The sequence below is a fragment of the Plectropomus leopardus genome, chromosome 15 (genome assembly GCF_008729295.1).
Source record: "Plectropomus leopardus isolate mb chromosome 15, YSFRI_Pleo_2.0, whole genome shotgun sequence".
NCBI lineage: Eukaryota > Metazoa > Chordata > Actinopteri > Perciformes > Serranidae > Plectropomus > Plectropomus leopardus.
In genome coordinates, this window is record NC_056477.1 from 26542241 (window position 1) to 26562850 (window position 20610).

Sequence of the window (20610 nt, forward strand, 5' to 3'; positions counted from 1 at the left end):
AATAAGAACGTGTTACTACTGCCCCCGTGTGGTGAGATTACAGACCTGCAGGGGTCCTGGATGGCCGTGCGGCTGCCTCCTGCGGGTCTGTTTAATGAGCTGGCAGAAGAACTCGTTCTGAAGCTCTGGGTGGGCCAGACACACCTGCAAGGCACTCTGGGCCAGCGAGACATGGTAGTCTATGGCCGGAGCATCAATGGCAACGTTGATGAAAAGCTGACAAGTCTGAGGAGAAATGATGGTTAGGGGTTAAAAGACAGACGCAAGAGAGAGATCACTCTCTGATTAAAGTTAAAACTTTGTGTGTGTGTGTGTGTGTGTGTGTACCTTAAAGAGTTTAACAGCCTCTGTCTGCAGAGCTTGTGAAGGCAGGGTGGTGAGAGGAGACTGCAGAGCTTCCTTACTGAAACACAACATGGGGTGTCTCCAGATCTGAGAGTCTGAAAGACAGAAAGACAGACTGAGGCTAGAGGCAACATGTCATGAAAACAAATAAAACACAATGTGCTCCGGACAAAAGGAAAGCAGAAGTAAAGGAAAAGACATATAATATGAAAATGAGAGAAACATTAATAACATGCAAAAAACAAATAAGACACAAGACAAACAGAAGAGATTTAAAAAGATGTTTAAAGCCAAAGCTCACCCCAAAATCAAAAATACATATTTCCCTTCTTTCCTGTAGTGCTATTTATTAATAAAGATGGTTTAGGTGTGAGTTGCCGACTGTTGCAGATCTGACAGAGATGTCTGCCTTCTCTCCAGTATAACAGAACTAGATGGCATTCGGCTTGTGGAGCTCAAAGCACCGAAAATAAGCATTTGAAAAACTCAACAGCAATGTCTCTTTCCAGAAATTATGACCCGTTTACTCAAGATTATCCATAGACCTTGGGAGCAGGTTCATTGTAAGAACTAGTTTCATGATTCTACTCCTGGCTGAGAGGCTCGTGCTCCTGAAAGCACGAGACGTAAACATTGATGGTGTCCTCCTTGGCTGGGCTTCAACATCAGCTAGCTTTGTGGTGCTAGGTGAGCTAGCAGACGGACGCTTCACACTGTGAGGTGATAAGGTCGGTGGTTGTTGTTCCGGAGAAAGAAAATAGTTCTCATATCTCCAACAACTCAGCAACTCACACCCAAACAAACACGACAGGTTTGTATTTTTTTTATTTTGGGTCAAACCGTCTCTTGAAAAAATTGAGTGATAAACATCTCGTAAAAGATTCTATGCAATTAAGTTCAGACAAACATAATATAAATATAAATCCTAAAACCAATTAAGACTGCTCTTAAGTATTTCAATCAGTACCTTTTCTCCACATCTTGTTTGTTTGTAATAGTGCCGGTAGTTGAATGAGGGGAAAACACGATCCAGGTTATTCACAATGATACTCAAGAAAAAAGTGGGTCATGATGTTGTTGATGGTTAATTCTAAGAATCTCTCACATCTCACAGTGAGATCATCTAATTTAAGACTTTAAGGGGAAATTCTTCACTTTTGTTTTAGAAAAACAAGCAAGATGAAACATATTTACACAGTTTACAGTGTGCTCATGAATGGAGTTTTTTCCAAACAAATTTCATTCAGAATGGTCCACTCCCTATCAGATGGTTACTGTTGCAGATTGTTGTGTGATATAATATGGTATAATATGATGATGAGTCACATCATAGTAAAGCACAAAGAATGAAAATCATTCGTAGGAAATACTAACTTGGATCTCCGTCCAGTTGGAAGAGTTTTCCCACCAGTTGCTCAAACTCAGTACCGACTTTCCCCACTGTGGTGCCTGCCGCCACAGACAGATGGTACAGCCACGAGTCCTGCAGAGCCACAAACATGAACTTCAGTGATACCAGAGGCACAAAACTTAAACACAAGAACAAATTCTCACTGGAAACAGAATTGGGCTTCAACTTAGAATAAATAAGCTGGATCTTAAATTATTTTTTTCTGTATCAAATATATGAAATTATGGGGCGCCAGGAGCTCGCCTGGTAGAGCAGTTGTCAGCAGGTACATAAACTATGTCCTTGCCGCAGCGGCAACAGACTCGATTCCACCCTTGGCCCTTTGCTGCATGTCATTCCCCCTTTTACGCTACATGGCCTGTCAATTAAAGGGAAAATTCTCATCTTCAAATTAACTTAATTATTTCCATTTTCTGTGCTGAACTGACAACATTTTGCTAAAAGTCTGTGATGCAGTGATAGTAATCCAGATTTCTTTTTTGTTCATAGAATAGATACTGTATCTCTATTTTCCACTTTCAAGGTAATTTGTCTTTGGCTTCAGATAAACATAAAATACTTTGCAGACATTTAGACACTTAAAAACGTCCTCTGCCATGGCTTAGAATGCATGACATATGAAAAAGAGAAAAAGAGCACCGCATACAGAAACTCAAACTGCAGGAACAAAAAGGCATCCCTGTCCCGATGACTTATGTTTTGCCCCATGAGTCCAGTTTACTTGTGATAGTGGGCTACATTAATACAATTTGACTTGACTCATAAGTGCAGTGCAGGAAAATTGCAACAGTGTCAATAAAAGATGAGCTATCAGAGTGACGCTGACCTTTTCGTGGCGGGACTCGATGAGCAGGTAGGTGGGTCCTTGTTCTTGCGGGTGGATGGCGATGGTGAAAGGTGCTGCCTGTAAGCCCCGCCCACATGCCTTCAAGTCGTCATCTGAATCCCTTGACCTATCTACCTCCTCCACCCGGGCCTCCCACAGCTTAATTTGACCCAGGGGAAACTAGAAAAACACACACATGGACAGACACACACAGACACACTGTAAAAGGAGGTAACAGCTTTTGTACTGCCCCTCAATATAGACATTTAGGTTGGGCAAAGCATCACAAACATCAAAGGAATACTTTCTGCCCAAAATGACCATCTCTATATCAATTACCCCGGATACACTGAATTTGTGAAAAAATTTTTTTCTTGCATGCCACCACGGTGAATGAGGAATCCAAAAACACAGTAAATTCTTGATTGAGTCATCGGGGTCTGCATTTAAACATCAGTAAAACAATATCAAGACATCTGGTCACAAATGTGCCCAGGCGTGCTACTTGTCTGTGCATAAGACTCCTAATGTGGAAGTTTTTTTTAAAATGTAACATTGAAGTGACAATGCATGTGTTAGGAAAGCTGAGCATAAACTTGGGTTGCTTGGGTTATGCTATACAAGATGTGTGAGCTTGTTAAAAGGTGTCATAGTTTTGCTGTTGTTAAACTCGGGCCCCTATAACTTTGATTCGTCAAGAATTTTCTCCCTTTTTGGATCTTCGTTCATCACAAAAATGTTTTCTTCATAAATTCAACCTTACACAGAGTATTAATTGATATTCATATGATCATTTTGTGGGTGATGTGTTCCTTTAACCTGGTAAGATAAATAAGGCTCTGTCTCTATAGCTGGTAAATCTTGCTTGAATCTGTGTTGGGTCTTACCTTGTCTTCCTGGCTGCGGAAATAGTACAAGGTTTTGCCGATCAGAGCGCACCAAACCCGCTTAGAGTAGCCGTGCTTCACCTGCCAGAGAACGAGTAGAAACTTCATTGATTGCAGTGACAATCAAATATAAAATATGTGGTGGAAAATATATATGAGATTTATTTATTTAGGTAAAGGTATGTATTTTGAACTGTTACGGTTGTTAAAACTGTTCCAGTCATATTTGTAGGTTATTGGACCTTGATGAGTAGTCCCTTCATCCCAGGGCGAATGTCCGGCTGGGTGAAGAGAGGACTGGCAGCTTTCACCCTGAGCACGCTCTGCAGCACCCTGAGCCACTCCTCCAGCAGGTTTGGGGAGTCGGCCTTCAAGTAGTACACACGCTTCCCTGTCACTATCTACACACAACGACAAAAACGTAAGTGAAGGATGGGATGTGTAGAGGAATCAGCATTAAATTGTGCTACTGTGTTTTGTACTAAAATGTGTTAATATAAATAATTTGGGTAAGATATTTTGGAGTGGACAAAACTCTCAAAATCTGGGCTGAATACCTGGAGGACTTGTTTTCCCTCTCCGCGGGCGATGCTGCTGGTGGCGTTGACCTCTATCTGACCCTGAGGTTTCCTGATCACATCACTCTGTGGGAAAAAGAAGTTGCATCGCTGCACTGTCATTCAAGATAGGGAATGATTTTAACAGAATAAAACCTGACTTTCTAAAATGAAAAATCATGAGTAACAGCACACAGGCCTCACAGGGATTATTTTATATAGGTTTACCTCATTGTTTCGAACTTTGTTGATGTGAAACTGAAACACTATATGACAGAAAATAGGGTATACGTATAGGTCCTTTTTTTGATGAGGCTCACTGCAGAGGTAAAGACCTCCATCCACAGAGCTGAAAAGGTCTGATACTAAAGATACAAAAGGTCTGCTGACAGAACAGTAGATTAACCCTTTGAAATCTGAAGCAACATCACTTTTCTTGTGCTGCGTTCAGACGCCCGTCAAAAGTATTGTAACCAGTGAACGATTTCTTTAAAAAACATTTTATAAAAAAACAAAAAGGCAATGAGCAGCTTGGTAAGAAATGTTTGAGAAAAGGCAAGATATTAGTAGATTTAAGCATTTTTTTTAAAGAGCTAGGGAAAAATGTCAAGGGACAAAAATAAAAAAAGGTTGGGAAATTTTTTATTTTTTAATTATCATAATTACATATATAGATCATGTTACACAATTTCAATACATTTTAAGCAATTGTTTGCATTTATAGCTTTCTTTTTCTTTATCATTTTTAAAAACAAATTTTCCAGTAATTTCTTCTTTTGATTGCTCATTACTCTCTTTCCGTGTTTTAACCTCTTTCCATGTTTCCATGTGCTCAAAAGGTTTAAAAGGGTGAATACCATTCACACTGTGTTTAATCATAAAATAAGGACAATCATTAAAATATATTGAAGGTGTTGAAAAGTTTAGGTCTCATGCAACATATAAAAGTTAAAATATCAAAAACTACACTCAAATTTAATTATGTGACCTCCATAATAAAGCAACAAAATGAAAAGTGTTGTATTAAACTCACAGGTGAGTTGTAGTAGAGCAGCTCTCCATCTTTGAGGACAAACCACCGTCTCTTCCAAGTTTTCTTCCAGGTCTTCACCATTTTCAACAGGTAGCCGGATTTCTCCATCGGCTCCTACAAGAATTAAGTACATTGTCCAACCTTTCAAATAAAATACAGCTTTGAGGAATGTATGTTGTATGTATGTCATGATGTTGCATTGTGCAGTGACTTGCAAATATGTTTATGGAGATTGAGCGTGCCCAAAAGACAACATGTCAGCATGTAATACAGGAGCTTGTTTGTTAACAAATAAGTGGATTTGGTGTGTCACAGGTAAGGCGATCCACAGGCCGACCTGCAGATGCACAATTTCACTCACACTTTTGCCGTTGTCACTGGTTGAAGAGCAGGTCTTGGGCAGTTTTTGCTCCGGTTCAGAGCACTCTGTGTCGGTGGAGTAGGCATCAGGAGGGATGGCGTAGTCGCTCTCTGATGTCATTGAGGACATGGACACAGCTGGAAGGGAAGAAAAAGTAGTTAACAACGTAATATATAAACATACACATCTACTGTCATTCAGGCATTTGTCCTCATGTTCAGTTGGCAGTAAATGTTTTTAATACAAGATACGCATGGATTTATATAGTTGCCTAAAAATATTCAAAATACGTCAAAAATCAAATTTTTATTGATTCATATTAAATCAGCTGCTGTTGAAATTCTCATGGCCTTCATGTTAGCGTGCGTTGTACCTCTCTTGAGAGAGCGCGGGCTGCCTGGACTGCTGTCCTTGCGGGAGCTGGAGGAGGTGTGGGAGCTGCAGACGGAGCCGTCCTCCTCTCCTGAGCTGGATGAATCCTCGGAGCTGGACGATTCATCTGAGAATGGACTGCTGCTCAGCAAGGTGGCTTTCTGTATGTCGAATATAGGGCGATGGTCAAGACATTGGCACAATACTTGTACACAGTCATAAATAGAGCCAAAATAATGTATCATAATGTCAACTTTGCTGCCATCATTACAGGCTGATGAAAGTTCAAATAAATGTAGCAGTAAGCTCTGCAGTGTGACGGTGTGCTTACCCCCTTCAGAGTAGTGTAAACTGGAGTAGTCATGTTTTTATAGATGAGGGATGTGTACATGACAAAGGCAGGATAGGAGGACTGGAGCGAAGGGTCTGCAACACAGATCACAGATTAATTAAATACAGCTGAACATCTCTGAGCTGGAGAGTGTTTGTCAGAGACTGTCTCACCTTTGCTAGCAGAGTCTGTGCAGGACGTCTCAGATAGTCGAATTCCTGATTTAGCCACAGCATAGATTCGACTCTCCTGTGAAAAAAACACTTGCTGAATTAACATTCAATATAAATATAAAAAGAAAAAACAATACTGAAAATTCAGCCACTATGAAAATGTCTTTCAGGAAATGTCCAAAAAAAGTTAACTGTGCAAGTGCATAGTTGCTGGCACTTTTTTTTGTATTGTAATCTTGTGGTGTCAAGACAATGTTTTCTACATGACACTGATCATCTATAGCACTGATACCTGCAGCCTGTGGGCCAAGCAAATTTGTGCTTCTTAGGACGGCGAAGGAATGGCCCACCTTTGATTGGCTTACTCTGACATTCTTACCCTAACACTAACCAGTCCCAGTCCTCTTGCCTAAACCAAACCAATCCAACCAACGAGGGCAACGAGTACTAGACATTCATAAGGGGAGTGGAGGGGTCATTCTGTCTCTATCCTAGGATTTGCAAATTTGCGTGGACCAAATATGGCAAGTTAGGGTGCCACTGATCATGTTCTCATCCACAATGAATAGAAATTTTGCACTTTGCACTTTGAATGTATATATGGCGCAGGAGTGAATAAAAAAACATCAAAATTGAGCTTGTTTATTTAAAAAATGCCAGGGAAGGATATAGAGTCCAGGTTAAGGCCCAAATCTCTTAAAATCCTAGAAACGCCACTGTGTAAACCTGTGTGCTGCTACTGTGACTGGGTTTGTAATGTTTGTTACTAACTGACCCCTGGCCTTCCGGCATTTTAAAAAAAGGGTCGCGTGAGCAAAGCAAGATACTGTTTAATTATGCGCACATGAACACATACACACTCACACATGCAGACACACTCACAATAATAATCTGTCTTGATCTTTTTGACATTTATTGCTGACCATAATGTATATTGCTTTTATCAAAGTATTGTAATTTATTGTATGACCTTTGGTGAGGGATTTCTATAAGACCATTTGGGTTTCTAACCTCTCTGGGACCCTGTTTATCTGCATTCTTTTCAACCTGTTTGCTGTTACTGTTTTTGATGGTGTGAATAAATAAATAAAGTTTCCCTGATCTATAGACTGTACATTCTTCATCGCTGTTAAGTGCACTTTAGCGGCAGACAACACTGTGAGTGAAAAAGCAAATGATGTAGCCTATCATTAACAGAGGAAAAAATCTAGCTAATAATTTGATTTGTACGCTTTTTAGCAGAGCACTTCATGATGGTATGAGCCTTCACAATGCACTATCAATCACAGTTTAGATTAAACATTATCTTACCCAGGAGGGCAGCCTGTGTAGAGGGGGTGTGGGGGGTGCTGAGCTGTCACAGTCTGGCCCCTCTGAGTTGGCCTCTGTGCCAGGTTCAGGTGAACCAGGTGAGGTCTTTAAGGTAAGAGGAACTTTCGGTGCATCCTTGCCCGTCTCCATGCCAACCTCCTGCTCCTGGTCGAGGTCGGTTTCCTGTGGCCGGAGGGGGCGCAGCATGCTGAGAGCGTTGCGTGTTTGTCCGTGTGTTGCCTCTGAGCTGATTGGTGGCTGGCTCAGGTGTTTCTTTGCCAGAGACACATTCATCAACCCGAACCCTGCTGGAGTCCGCAGCCGAGGCTGTTTTGGCGAGGCGGGGTTGTCCCTTGGGTCCTGGGGTGGGTTGGGTCGTTTCGGGGTGAGGGCTGGTGTGAGGATGGGGCTGGGGGTGTTAGTTTCGCTAGAGGAGGATGAGGAGTCTATTCTCTGGGATTGGAAACGTTTGTTTAGCTCCTCGGAGGGGCAGTCCTCCACTTTGGCCCCATGTGCTTCCTCCTCTCCCTCCTTACACCCTCCCAGTGTCCCATCTGTTGACCCTAACAGGCTGAAGCCAGGCCGATCAGCACGCTGCATGTCATCATCAAACAGAGAGCTGCTGTCATCTGAAGCAGTCAGGTAGGTCTCACTGCCGGGGCGACTGAACTCCAGACCACACACTCCAACTCCTCCTCTGCCCTCACACCCTACTGCTCCCTCACCCTCTGATGCAGCGCTGGAGAGCAAAGAGGAGACACCACGAGATCCACACGCAGTCTCACCAAGGCCTTCAGATGCCCTGTCATCCTCCAGAGGAGGACCCAGTGGGCCGGTCTGCTCCGGTCTCTGTACTTCACCGTTTGTTCCTGAGGAGGCTGTCTGCTTACTATTCTTCTCTGTCAAAGCAAACATAAAAATAGGTATTGTATCACTAATCTTATAATACATATTAATAATCTCCCATTCTCCCAGTCTCCCAACCTATTCAATAATAATTTTATCATTTTATGATAAAAAGTGCAAGCCCATTTCCCTCCATGTGATTAAAGAAAAAAACTCATTATAATGAAAACTTTATCCAAATAATGAGCTATTAACTCAAAATAATGAGAAATGTTCTGAAAGCAATGACTTACCATCTTAAAATAATGAATAAATATCTCAAGATAATGACTAAGCATCGCTAAATAATGAGTATCTCAAAATAATGAGTGAGCATCTTGAAATAATGAGTTAGCATCTCAAAATAATAATTTAACATTTCAAAAATAATAAGTTAGCATCTCACAGTAAGTTAGCATCTTAAAATAATTACTTGGCATCTAAAAATATTGAGTTAGTGTCTCAAAATAATAACTTAACATTTCAAAATAATGAGTTGGCATTTCAAAATAATAAGTTAGCATAATGAGTTAGCGTCTGAAAATAACGAGTTAGCATCTAAAAATATTAAGTAAGCATATCAAAATGATAGGTTAGCATCTTCAAATAATGATTTAGCATCTCGAAATAATGGGTTACCGTCTCAAAACAATGGCTTCGTATTGTTTCTCGTTTTGAGATAGAAAGATATTACTTGTTTTGCCCTATCATGAAGTACAGGATCTTTTATTTAACCACACTAGCGGAAATGAGCAACCACTGTAAACATGTTTAATGCTTTTCTAAGAAAGAAAAAAATATACATGCAACAGAATACATTTACATTTTAAGAAATAAATTAAATTAAGACTTTTGTTTTCATAAGGGACTAAATGACAGCTTTATATATCTATGCCTATCTACACTACATTTTGTGGACACACTGATTTCAGTTTTTACAGACACCAAACCTCCCAGAAACAGTTTCCATATATACAGCTGTGAATCTATGTGCACTAACCAGTTTTGTCTCTTTCCTCAGTCTCTCCCTGGGTGCTGAGGGTCCTCTGGCAGGGTGCTGGTCCAGTAAGGACCTGAGGGCTCTTCCCCCTCACCTGGAAACAGCCAAACGTCAGGCTGCTGAGACGCTGGGCCTCTCCTGGTCTACACAGGACTCCTCGCCCACCACCACCACACTTCTGCTCAAAGGCTGCATGCAACACACAAACATGTTTAAACATTATTACTATGCATTTGTGTGTGTTCTAACACATGCATGTACTAGATACTAGCACTTTCTTTCATTGAGGCACAGTATTCTCAAGCTAGAGGATAACTCAGGACATGAACTCACCCTGCACTTGTTTCTGCAGCTCCACAATCTGAGCCTCCTGTTGCTTGTTGGTTTCTCTTAATGCTGCGTTCTCCACCTCAAACTGAAGGAGAAATATGTTTCGACATAAAACCTTCTATTTGACCAGGGAACTTATCCAAAGGAATAAAATACTGGTGACCCCCACTCACCATCCAGCTGACATTTTTCCATCCGTATGAATCATTTATGTCTAAAGCTATAATTTATTTACCTCTGACAGCTTCAGCATCACCCATTCCTTGATCTTAGCTGCTTTCTCCTCCACTGTTTTGGCGTCTTGGAGTCGGCTCTGTTTCTGGTGAAAGAGATGCACAAACATCAGCTGGCTCTGGTTAAACACAGGCAGCAGCTGTAGAATATTCCATGCCACATGTAACATATAGAGAGATTGTGCGAAAAGGAAATGAAAGCAACTCATTGTATTTTACTAAGGGACGTGGAATATCACTGCAAGGCAGGACATCTATATTTGTAAAACACATTTCATACAGCAGGGTAATTCAAAGTGCTTTGCAGAGCAACAAAACAAAATAAATGACAAAAAAGAAGAGTAAATAAAAGAGTAAAGAGATAAGATATAAAGGTTAAAATGAATTACTAAATGATTTACGTTAAAAGAAATCATTACAAATAGCAAAAGTGCAGACAAGAGGTGCAAAGATAAAACAATTATTTAACTGCAGAGAACGGGGGAGAACTTTTCGATAAAAGCTAAGAACAAAATTACTAATATTAATGTGTTAAACTTAAAATTTTGATCACAAATATTTGTAAATATAAAACAAAGGAAAGTAGTTTGCTCTTCTTGCATCAAGGTTTTACTTATTCAAGGATTACAAGGAATCTTTCAGTAGTGGACCAAGAGTTTGGTACTTTTACAACTGAATTTGGCTCTCCTTAAAGGAATACATTACTCATAAATTGATAGTTTGTATGTGAAATTTTTTTTGTGTTATATTACATTTGTGACGAAAACTCCTCCACAATGAACAATGCATCCAAAAACAGAGAAAATTCCTAATGAATTGGAGAAAATGGGGGCTGTGTTAACAACAACAAAACTTTATCAAAACTGTTGTTTACAAACTCACACACAAAATGTGCAGCATAATCCAAATCTCATTCGACCAGTTGTATGCTCAGTGCTTCCAAAACACATACATTTTCACTATTTTCTATTTAAAACACTTCTGCACACAAGTAGTGTGCACTGGCCAGCCTGGGTATTTAAACTCTGTTTGTGCATTTCATTGAGTAGCCCTGACTAAACTCTTCCATTCATAACAATGTTTATGTGGAAGTGTTTTAAAAAGTGAAGTTTTAGTGAAAATACATGATTATGGAAAGTGCTGAGCATACGACTGAATAAATGAGATTTGGATTATAAAGCACAAAGTGTGTGAGACTCAATAAACTGATTTTTTAAATGTATTTTTTCTGTTTTAAAGCGGACCTCTATAACTTTAATTCATCAGAAAAATATGTCGTTTTTTGAATTCTTCACTCTCCATGGAGTTTTCTTCACAAATTCAATGTAACACTGAGTGAGTAAATGATGCACAAATGATCACTTTTGGGGTGAATTTTTCCTTTAAATCTGTGGGGATATAGTGACAGTGAGGACTAACTGCATACCATATCTTCCTCTACATTCTTTTGCACCTTGAAAAAAAAAAGATAGGGAAAAAAACCTCCACTGGCCCAACATCTGTTGCTTTGATGAAATTCTGTGTGTGTGTGTGTGTGTGTGATCTACCTGCTCCTCCAGCTGCTGCTCCAGCTGGGCGATAACGTCCTCCTTCTCCTGCACTAGGGCCTGCAGCTCCTGGCACCTCTGAAACAAACGCACCTCTGAGTCTCCGGACTGACTGTCTGGAGCTTTCAGCTTCTCCTCCATCCACTGCACCTGAAATCACACATATATACTGTATATACATATAAACATACTAACAAAAGCAGTGCAGGTTAACACTTGATTGGATCCTTACCTGCTGGTGAGCAGTAAAAGCGCGTTTTTCTGCATCGATCACCTGCGTCTCCAACTGTTGAATCTAGGAAAGGAAGAGCACAATGTTTTCATTTTATCTCACCTTATTTTTATTTGCCTAATATCTTGTGCAAGCAAATACACAAACTGCATAGTAATTCACTCCCTTCACCTACATCATCTGATCTGAAATAAGTCCTTATTTCCCCCCGCAGCTTCACCTCAGAGGTGAAACATCTACTCTGCTTCGGTCCAGAGCCAAACACAACAGCACCAAATAAAGACAAAGAAAATGCTGCATGCTAGAGCTGAAAGCTACCAGAGATAACGCTGCCATGCTGGAAAAGAGCAGATGCTTTGCAGCTGTTTTTTGGGGGCATTTATGACTCAAAAGAATGTTTAGAATCTGAATTTGGATACTCAAAGTTCACAGATGCATCTTGCATGTGCATGTACTTGTTAGGCATTTATCAACATTTTATTTCCTCAGATAAAATCCCTATGATACTGCTTTATTTATAGCGCAATATATTGTATTTTCTGCAACCTCATAATAGTGTGGTTCATTTTTTCCATAGTGTGCATTTCTGCTCATGCTCAAGCAATGTTTGCATTGTACAAATTTAAATGTCAGTTAGTTTTTCCGCCATTTGTTTTCTCTCTTCATTGCCTTCTTCACTTGTTTTTGAAAGAAATCAAGCCGATTTACTAGGTTTCAAAGGGTTAACAGAAAACAATTGCTTACTTGCTTGTTTGCAGTGCTGTTTTTCAAATGTGAGACCTCCTTTTCCTCTCTTGTCTCACTCTAAGCTGTAGCGAGATTTCAATAGAGTCATTTCGCTGGCTATCTTTGTAAAAAATTATAGAAACTGTTGGCTCTGTTTGTGCTAGAAGCCCTAAAACTATAAAATGCAATAGCTATAGCGCTGACTATAAAATCCAGACTCCATTGCCAAATTGGAGCTGCCCATTCTTTTTGGCAATGACTCCATTTGTTTACAACACCCAAACTTATGTTTCAGAATTGATGAGGCAGTTTTATTTCTGCAGAAGTGCTGCACATAGCACCTTTAACCAGTTACATAACAATGATGAGGTGTCACATCTATAAAGGTACAAGCAGCTCTTTGTGTACTGAGATCAGAGCAGAGCATGTGGAACCTGGTGGGAGTGTGTTAAAAACTGCAGCAGCACCAAAGGTCACACAGCCGGGATACACAGCCAGACGCGCACACGCACAGGGATGAAATACCCTAGAGGAATCGAGGAGAGAGATGACTTTATGAGAAACATTCCTCTGAAATTCCTCGGCTCAAAGTGGCGGAAGCAGCAGAGAAACCAATGTCTTCTCTCAAACCTCAGTGGCTTGATGAAGGAAAGTATGCGGGAATGTCGATGGAAATTCTCTGCGTAGCAACTCTACAACCGCCGTGGTTAGAATGTTTTGCTACATGTGCACATACACACGTACAAATTACACTAGATTAGAGGGCACTTTTAACAATCCCTGTGGGGAAATTAGGCTGACACACCAAAGCTAAGAATAGGACAGAAGATAATGAAGGAAGTCATTTATTGAAGAATAAATATACAGCAAACTAAGCTTCACCTTTTTTTCAGTGACGGACTCACAGGTTAATCCAGACAAGAAAATATACAATCACAGGCCTTTTTTTCAAGAAGAGATCCAAAGTGGTTCCAGTTGATGTCAACATTGCCACACTGCATTTTGTTTTCCACGGTTATTTCACTTATTCCACTATCCACCATTTCCACTATACTGGGGATAGTAACTGCACAATGAATCAAAATACTATTGGAATTGCAGTATGGCCAAGTGCAATCTCCAAAGCACAGAAGCTGTATTTTTTTTAATAATGGTAAAATATGCCATAACATACCATTATAAATGAAGAACTGTGGTGCTCAAACATAAGGGACAATGCTGGGTTGGTACAGAATCCAGCAAAAATCACAGCATCATTATTTTTATATTTTTCAATGAAAATGAGGTGCAAAAACTTCCTAATATTGCAACTCATATTGCATTATCTGTCAAAATAGTGGCAACGTGATGTGCTTTTGCATATGATGCAGTTTTATTAGCAACTGCAAAGAACTTAGATTGATACTCATTAGTAACTGGGGATACCTTCCCAGGAAAAAAAAGTGCTTTCCTATTCCTGTTGATCAGTGGTTAACAAACTTCTTAATTGCCCATGAATTGAGATTTTTTTTCCCCAAGAAGATTGCACCTGGTGGCAGACCGAATTGTTGAATAGCCTACGGGATTTTTCCATTGATATTGGATCATTGCAAAAATAAGCTCATGAACAAATGGTAATGATACTTACACATTTTGTTTAGTAGGATAATCTTCACAAATGAACACCACTTTCATGATGTTCAAGCTTAAATGGAGTAGCCAGAAGTAAAAAGCTAATGTTAGGCCATAAATGAACTATACTACCATCACGTTGCCATCACTACAAGGCTGTAAAGCCAGGTTCGGCGTGGTTTGGCTCGATAACAATCTGTATTCCCCTTTCACCTCTTGTTTAGTCCTGTTTATAAAGTTAGCACTGTTAGCTGGAAGCAGCCCACTCAGCCACCTCCGGTTTAGAACTGTGTATGGACAAGTCATTTTTGTGACTTTCACAAAGACCCCTGTTAAGACTATGGTAAAGTATGTTTTCTAATTAATTCCAAGGTGATTTATAATGTTTTTTACTTTAAACTTTTCAAGACCTGTAGATACTCTGAATCAATAAAAAAGGAAAAAAATCTTTTAGTCCCATACAGCTATTTTCATTTTTTTTATTCCTCGGCCCAAATTCCTAGAAATAACACAGTTTTACTAGTACTGTGACGTAGAACTATATTTTAGAAGTGGAAAATGGCAGCCAACACACAAATGTCATATGTGCTCTGATGTTGCCAGCTACTTGGTGTGCACAGTGGTTCTGTTAAACGCACTGTAGAAATCAACAAATTAGCGCTCAAATTTCTTAAAGCAGCAGCTGTTCTGTGCCATAACCAAACTGTGTGTGAACTACGCACTGTGAAGAGCAGCAACAGCGTGGACGCAGCTGGCGGAGACTGGCATGGCCGTGCTCCAGCTTTCCCCTGCTTCTGTTAACTCTCAGAGACCAAAAGAAGTGGACGCAGCTCGGTCCAGAGAGCAGCCACACCCTGTCAGAGCCACTCAGTGTTTCCACTGCTCAACGGTTTCTGGACCAAAGTGGAAGCGAGGCCTGTATGCAGCCACTGTTGTCATTTCAGTGCAATTTGGAGGAATAAAATTCCACAGACAAGATTTTATAAGATTGCACTGCCGTACGTCCACACATGGCCTGGAAATTATACATCTTCTGTGAGTGTATTTATGTCAGTGGAACCTGTGGTACTTTCACATCTGGTTTTAGAGATATTGTGACCCAACTGTGTCCTTTTGTGCTGATAAAACTGCTCTGATGCCACAAATATAAAGAACATAGAAACACGCCTCCTCTGCGTGAATTCTCTTGATCTATTTCTGTAGTTATTTTGACCGTACAGAACTACAGAAACACTCGCAGATCCCTTTTCACTGATCCTTCTTCTGTGTTGTGATCAAAAGCAGACATGAAAAAGGTTAATATATGTCACACAAGCACACTCTATATAGATCCTCTGCTGCACCGCAAACGACAAACCACATGTGCCTCTCTCAATAACAAATTTAGCATCTGGCAGAGAACAGCATCTTAATTACAGGGCATCTATACTCTTGGCTAGAGCTGGAGACGACACACAATCTCAGACACAGACACACACACACACACACACCAGACGTAACATATTAAAACCCCTAAACACATGTGTGATGATGGTAGTGTTCTCCTGCGGATGAGACAATGCGTGCAAGTGTGTTTTCCTCATACTCCTTGGTATATATAGGATGAATGAAGCCTGGGTGTGGGTGTGTGTGTGTCATATCCTGTTGGATGACCAGTGAGGTTTACATTATGGTGAAGAGTTACTGCCCATACTACTCTCTGAAACGTACTCACACACAATGTGAGTGTTCCTGCGCCTGACAAACACACACACACACACACACACACACACACACACCACACACACACACACAAACACACACACACACACACACACACACACACACACCACACACACACACACACACACGTGACGCCCTCCCCTCAGCCTCCAAAACAACGCTCTATCACCTCAGCAGTCAATTCCCTCTTCACATCCAAACTCCAGCTCAACTTCCATTCCTGGAATTCCACAACTGGCGCTCTGTGGCCAACCTCCTCCTGAACTCCATCCCCCCCTCATCGCTCCATCCGCAGCCAGGCAGCCAGCTCACAAAGCCTCTTTCTGTAGACGCTGCGCCTCACAGTGCTGACCTGCAGGTTTAATACCAAAAAGCTCCACCAAATATAGTTACAATTGGGAGTTATTCTCGGACAAGTATCCTCACAAACACCCGTAGGCTGTGTTTAAATGTGTCACTTGTCAGTAGATCTAATTAAATGAAAGCCGTGGACAAATAGAGGGACAACTCACCTCACAAACAAGTGTCCTTTGACAAAAAGGACAAGCATACAAGCACATACGTAACTGAACAAACAAAAAAATATAAACACAAGCAAATGGAGACAGACAAGGATGAAGGAAAGCAATGTCTGTGTAAAGGGCAAGAAAAAAAGTCTGAATAACTCAAGCCATAGACTATTTTTCAGGGATTTTGAGATGGCTAGAGCTGTATACATACACACACACACACACACACACACACACACACACATATATATATATTACAATACAGTATTGGTCCACATGGCTAGTTAACTCTGTCTGCCACATTGGAGGATGTTTTGCTTCTCTCCAAATGTGGAATAATCAGAATGGAAGACCAGACCATATTATGCCACTCCACCCACTGTGGTTTTGGTGTGACTCCACTGTATGTACAGTATGGATATGTGTGCATGTGTGTGTGTGTATTCTATGTGGGTGTAGTTTCTCTCTTAAAGGATAGGTCTGGTGATATTCTATTTTTTTTTTTTATTGTCATTGAATCAACAACACTTAAGTGATGCAACTTATATTAAGTTTTGTGTGTTTTTCCAAAGTTTTATATTGTTCTGTGTCATGCAGCTCCACTGTGTCCTAGCACTATTAAAAACACATCAGTGAACCATAATTAGAGTCAGTCCCATGCTAAATAAACAATGTATAGCACATGGTCTAAAATACATGGGGCACGTGCACTTAGGGCATGTCCGACTCTACCTTGCTGGCTAAAGGGCTCATAATCTGGACACAAAGTAAGGCGTTACAGGCAAAGGGGTTGTGTTTATTCCCTTAATTAATCATAGGTATATTTTGGGTGTAAAATGAATTCAACCAATCAAAGAGTCATCTCCCTTTAATAGCAAGCTGCACCTGGTTCATTTTACATGACAGATTTGGCAAATACAGAATGGTTTACGAAGCGAGAGGAAGTGAGCAGTTTTCTGCTGAGTTATGCAGTAACAGCAGTAATGTCACTGCAGCAAATATCGTGGAACATTTGAGAAGCAAAAATAAAAAATGGAGTTATAAACTTGACAGAGCTAACAGAACTGAACTTTAAGTTTCTGAAATACTCAACGAAGTTATGCTGCTCCTTAAGTGTAAATTCGAGCAGCTTCTCTTTTAATATGGAGTTGGACAACAGCTCTGCTCTGCTCTCTGCTATGTTCACATTTTACAGAATATCATTAATATTTTCATCATTAATGATGTTTCATTTTACCCACCTGCAACCCATCCGTCCTTGTTTGCGTATCAACCAAAGTGTAGGCGTGTTGTGAGCTTGCCTATGTAAGTAACAATGTGCCCTTTATATTGCTTTGTTTTAGACCCGGGTTATGTTGGTATGTGGCACAATCGCTTTTTGCTGCCTTTAAATAGCAATATGCCAACAACGTGCCTCACCACACCTAACCACTTAAGTCATATAACCCCATGGGTGCACACATGGACATAAGTACATTTGCACATTAGCTAATTGAAAAGTTGTCTTCTTCCACTAAAAAGTATTCAGCAGGGTCCAATGAGCTTGGGCTCAGTGTGCCAATATATGGTGATAAACCATCTTGAGTTACAAAAATGTTGGGGTATATAATTTCATCTCACTCAATATGCTGATACATTCTTCACAGGGATGAATTCCACAGTTTTTCTCAGAGAGGCAGAGAGAGAGAGAGAATAACAATGATCAGCGAGCGAGTTAGGTCGAGGTGGGCCGGCTCACAGAAAATGTGACACACATGGCCTCTTTGTCTCCATCATGAGATGTGTAGCCCACAGTTACAGCTGGAGGCCCTGCACGCCAAAACTTACGCCCCTCCCAAATAGCTGCACCCACACAGTTTTCACTTTTGTGCAAAATTTATTTTAAAAACAGTTGAGACTTGAATTTGACTTGACCTTCACACATACGCGTGCAGACAGAGAATAACTGACTACTTCAACTTGCACTCACACATGCATACTAAAGTTAGTATATCCTCCTCTGGGCAGCTCAATCTTTATACAATGCCTCATTTTTTTCTCTCTTTATTCTTTTTCTACCCCTCCTCTGTTCACTCACGCAGGCTCTCTGGGATTTCAATTTGTCTACCCAGATTCATGTTTATTATTTTTGCTTGACTTAATTAGAGAATTCAAAATGTTGAGGTACTAGAGAGATTTTAAAGCAAACACATTGAGGTTTTGAATTTAAAAGGAATCTTAATGATGTTAGAAAAAATACACTATCACTACAAACATTTATCAAATCTTATTTCCCTGTGAGATAGTACAGAATCCCCCAGAATGCTGCAGTTGCATCAATGAACGGACACTGACCTGCAGCACCAGAGGCCTCAACAACAGAGTGAATCACCACTCAAAATGACTTCTTTGCCCTGATAGTAGTCCACCTCCACAGTGAGATATTAGGGGGATTTTGTAGTGACGTACATGCGCCCCCGCACAGCTTTAAAACAACAAGCTGTGGCCGAGGCGGTGGGAGCCACAGTGGAGAGAAAAAACATCAGCAGGGGTCTGGATGTTAACATGATGAGCTCATAGCATCAGCAGGTCAGGGAGCACAAAGTGACGGGTCATTCTACAACAAATCGTCACGAGTAAAATAACTGCATGTGAATTCTGACCAGTATAAGCGCAGTATGCATACTGCGCTAAATGGCAGATTTTAAGCTAGTTTTGATATCTGCATGACTTGGCAAAATGCCTTTTATTATAAGCCTGATATTGGCCACACAATTTCATTCATGTCTGATTTGATGCAACTTGTGTGGGATCATGGAGAATTTATCCCTTTGAAACCTGGAGCAACATCACTTTTTTGTGCTGCTTTCAGATGCCTTTTATAAGTATATAAACTTTTGAGCCCTGAGTAAACTGGTGCGATTTCTTTCAAAAACATGAAAAAATGGCAATGAGCAATTTGGTAAGAAATGTTCCACAAATTGCAATAAATTAGTAGATACAGAAAATGATTTTTAAAAAGCTGGGCAAGATTGGCTAGGGAAAAAGAGAAACAAACTAGGGAACAACTACATTTAGAATTATCATAATTACATATTTTAAATTAAGTTACAAAATGATTATACATTTTTGTGATTCAACACTTTTCCTGGTCATTTCCTTGTTTGTTTTTCAATTAATTTGTACTCTTTTTTTAAATTTATTTTTATTATTAATTTTCAGGTAATTTTCTTGTACTTTTTAGTAATTTCTTGCTAATTTTTGGGTCACTTTTTCATTCCTTGCTCATTGCCTTCTTCCCACGTTTTTGAAGGAAATCACGCCAAGTTGTTTAGGTTTTAAAGGGTTAGAGATGCTTTTTCATACTACCATACTAAACCTCTTACAGGTTTACTGCAATATTTGTGTATCATTTTTATTATTATGGAATGGGATTGGATAAAAAAAAAAATATTGAAATCAGGATATAATAACAGCTGTGATCTGTGGTCCTTGAAAGTAAAACTGTTAAACTCTGGTTGAACTCTGGCTCATTGGAGCTAAATGAGGTAAAATGAAAGGATTACTGCTGTTCTGCATCGGATTGACATCAAACTCCGAGACCTCACATTACAGTGTGATGAGAAAAACAGCTTAATACAGGCTGAGGGCTGCAAGGCTATGACCTCAGAGTGTGGGGGGGACAACTGATACAGCATAGTATCGCAATGTTTTTTATTGCAAAATTGTATCGCTACATGGACGCAAAGTAACTTTATTTTATTATATAAAAGCTTTATTTAAAGGGGAACCCCAACTAAAGTAAGAATTTCAATATTTTATTTCCATGGCCAAGGAAAGTTTAATCAACATTTGTGAACACGAGTTACTCTGTCTCAAAGCCAGAAACCTGAGGAGTCTCAAACTTGTGATGTCATCAAATATAGAGTGAATTTTAAAAATGTGCTTAGATCCCCATTAAAATGTATTGCTTTAACAGTCCTCTAGATGCATTTTTGCCACAATAATGATTCACATGAGATGGACAGACTTAATCTTTTCAGTTAAAACAGATGCTGACAAAGTTTTCCATAACTTGCGTTTGATTTTTTAAAAATAAATCATAAAATATGTTATCGTAATACTAGAATCGCAGTAATATTGTATTGTGACTAAAGAATCTTGATAATTTCATATCGCGAGGCCTCTGGAGATTCCCACTTCTAAAGTTTTTTAAAAGTCAGACTTAC

The 20610-nt window shown here is 39.9% G+C and overlaps 1 protein-coding gene across 1 annotated transcript in view; it reads right to left on the reverse strand.

The window, feature by feature from the left end:
- The window catches only part of plekhh2 (pleckstrin homology domain containing, family H (with MyTH4 domain) member 2), a 38673-nt gene that overhangs the window by 11400 nt on the left and 6663 nt on the right, over nucleotides 1-20610 (reverse strand). Inside the window, 18 exon segments of the mRNA XM_042502678.1 lie at nucleotides 46-225; nucleotides 328-440; nucleotides 1720-1828; nucleotides 2583-2762; nucleotides 3470-3550; nucleotides 3712-3870; nucleotides 4027-4113; nucleotides 5060-5173; nucleotides 5421-5557; nucleotides 5794-5953; nucleotides 6124-6218; nucleotides 6297-6372; nucleotides 7608-8506; nucleotides 9493-9681; nucleotides 9826-9907; nucleotides 10058-10141; nucleotides 11603-11752; nucleotides 11835-11897. Of these exon segments, the coding sequence (XP_042358612.1) occupies nucleotides 46-225; nucleotides 328-440; nucleotides 1720-1828; nucleotides 2583-2762; nucleotides 3470-3550; nucleotides 3712-3870; nucleotides 4027-4113; nucleotides 5060-5173; nucleotides 5421-5557; nucleotides 5794-5953; nucleotides 6124-6218; nucleotides 6297-6372; nucleotides 7608-8506; nucleotides 9493-9681; nucleotides 9826-9907; nucleotides 10058-10141; nucleotides 11603-11752; nucleotides 11835-11897 (2958 nt within the window).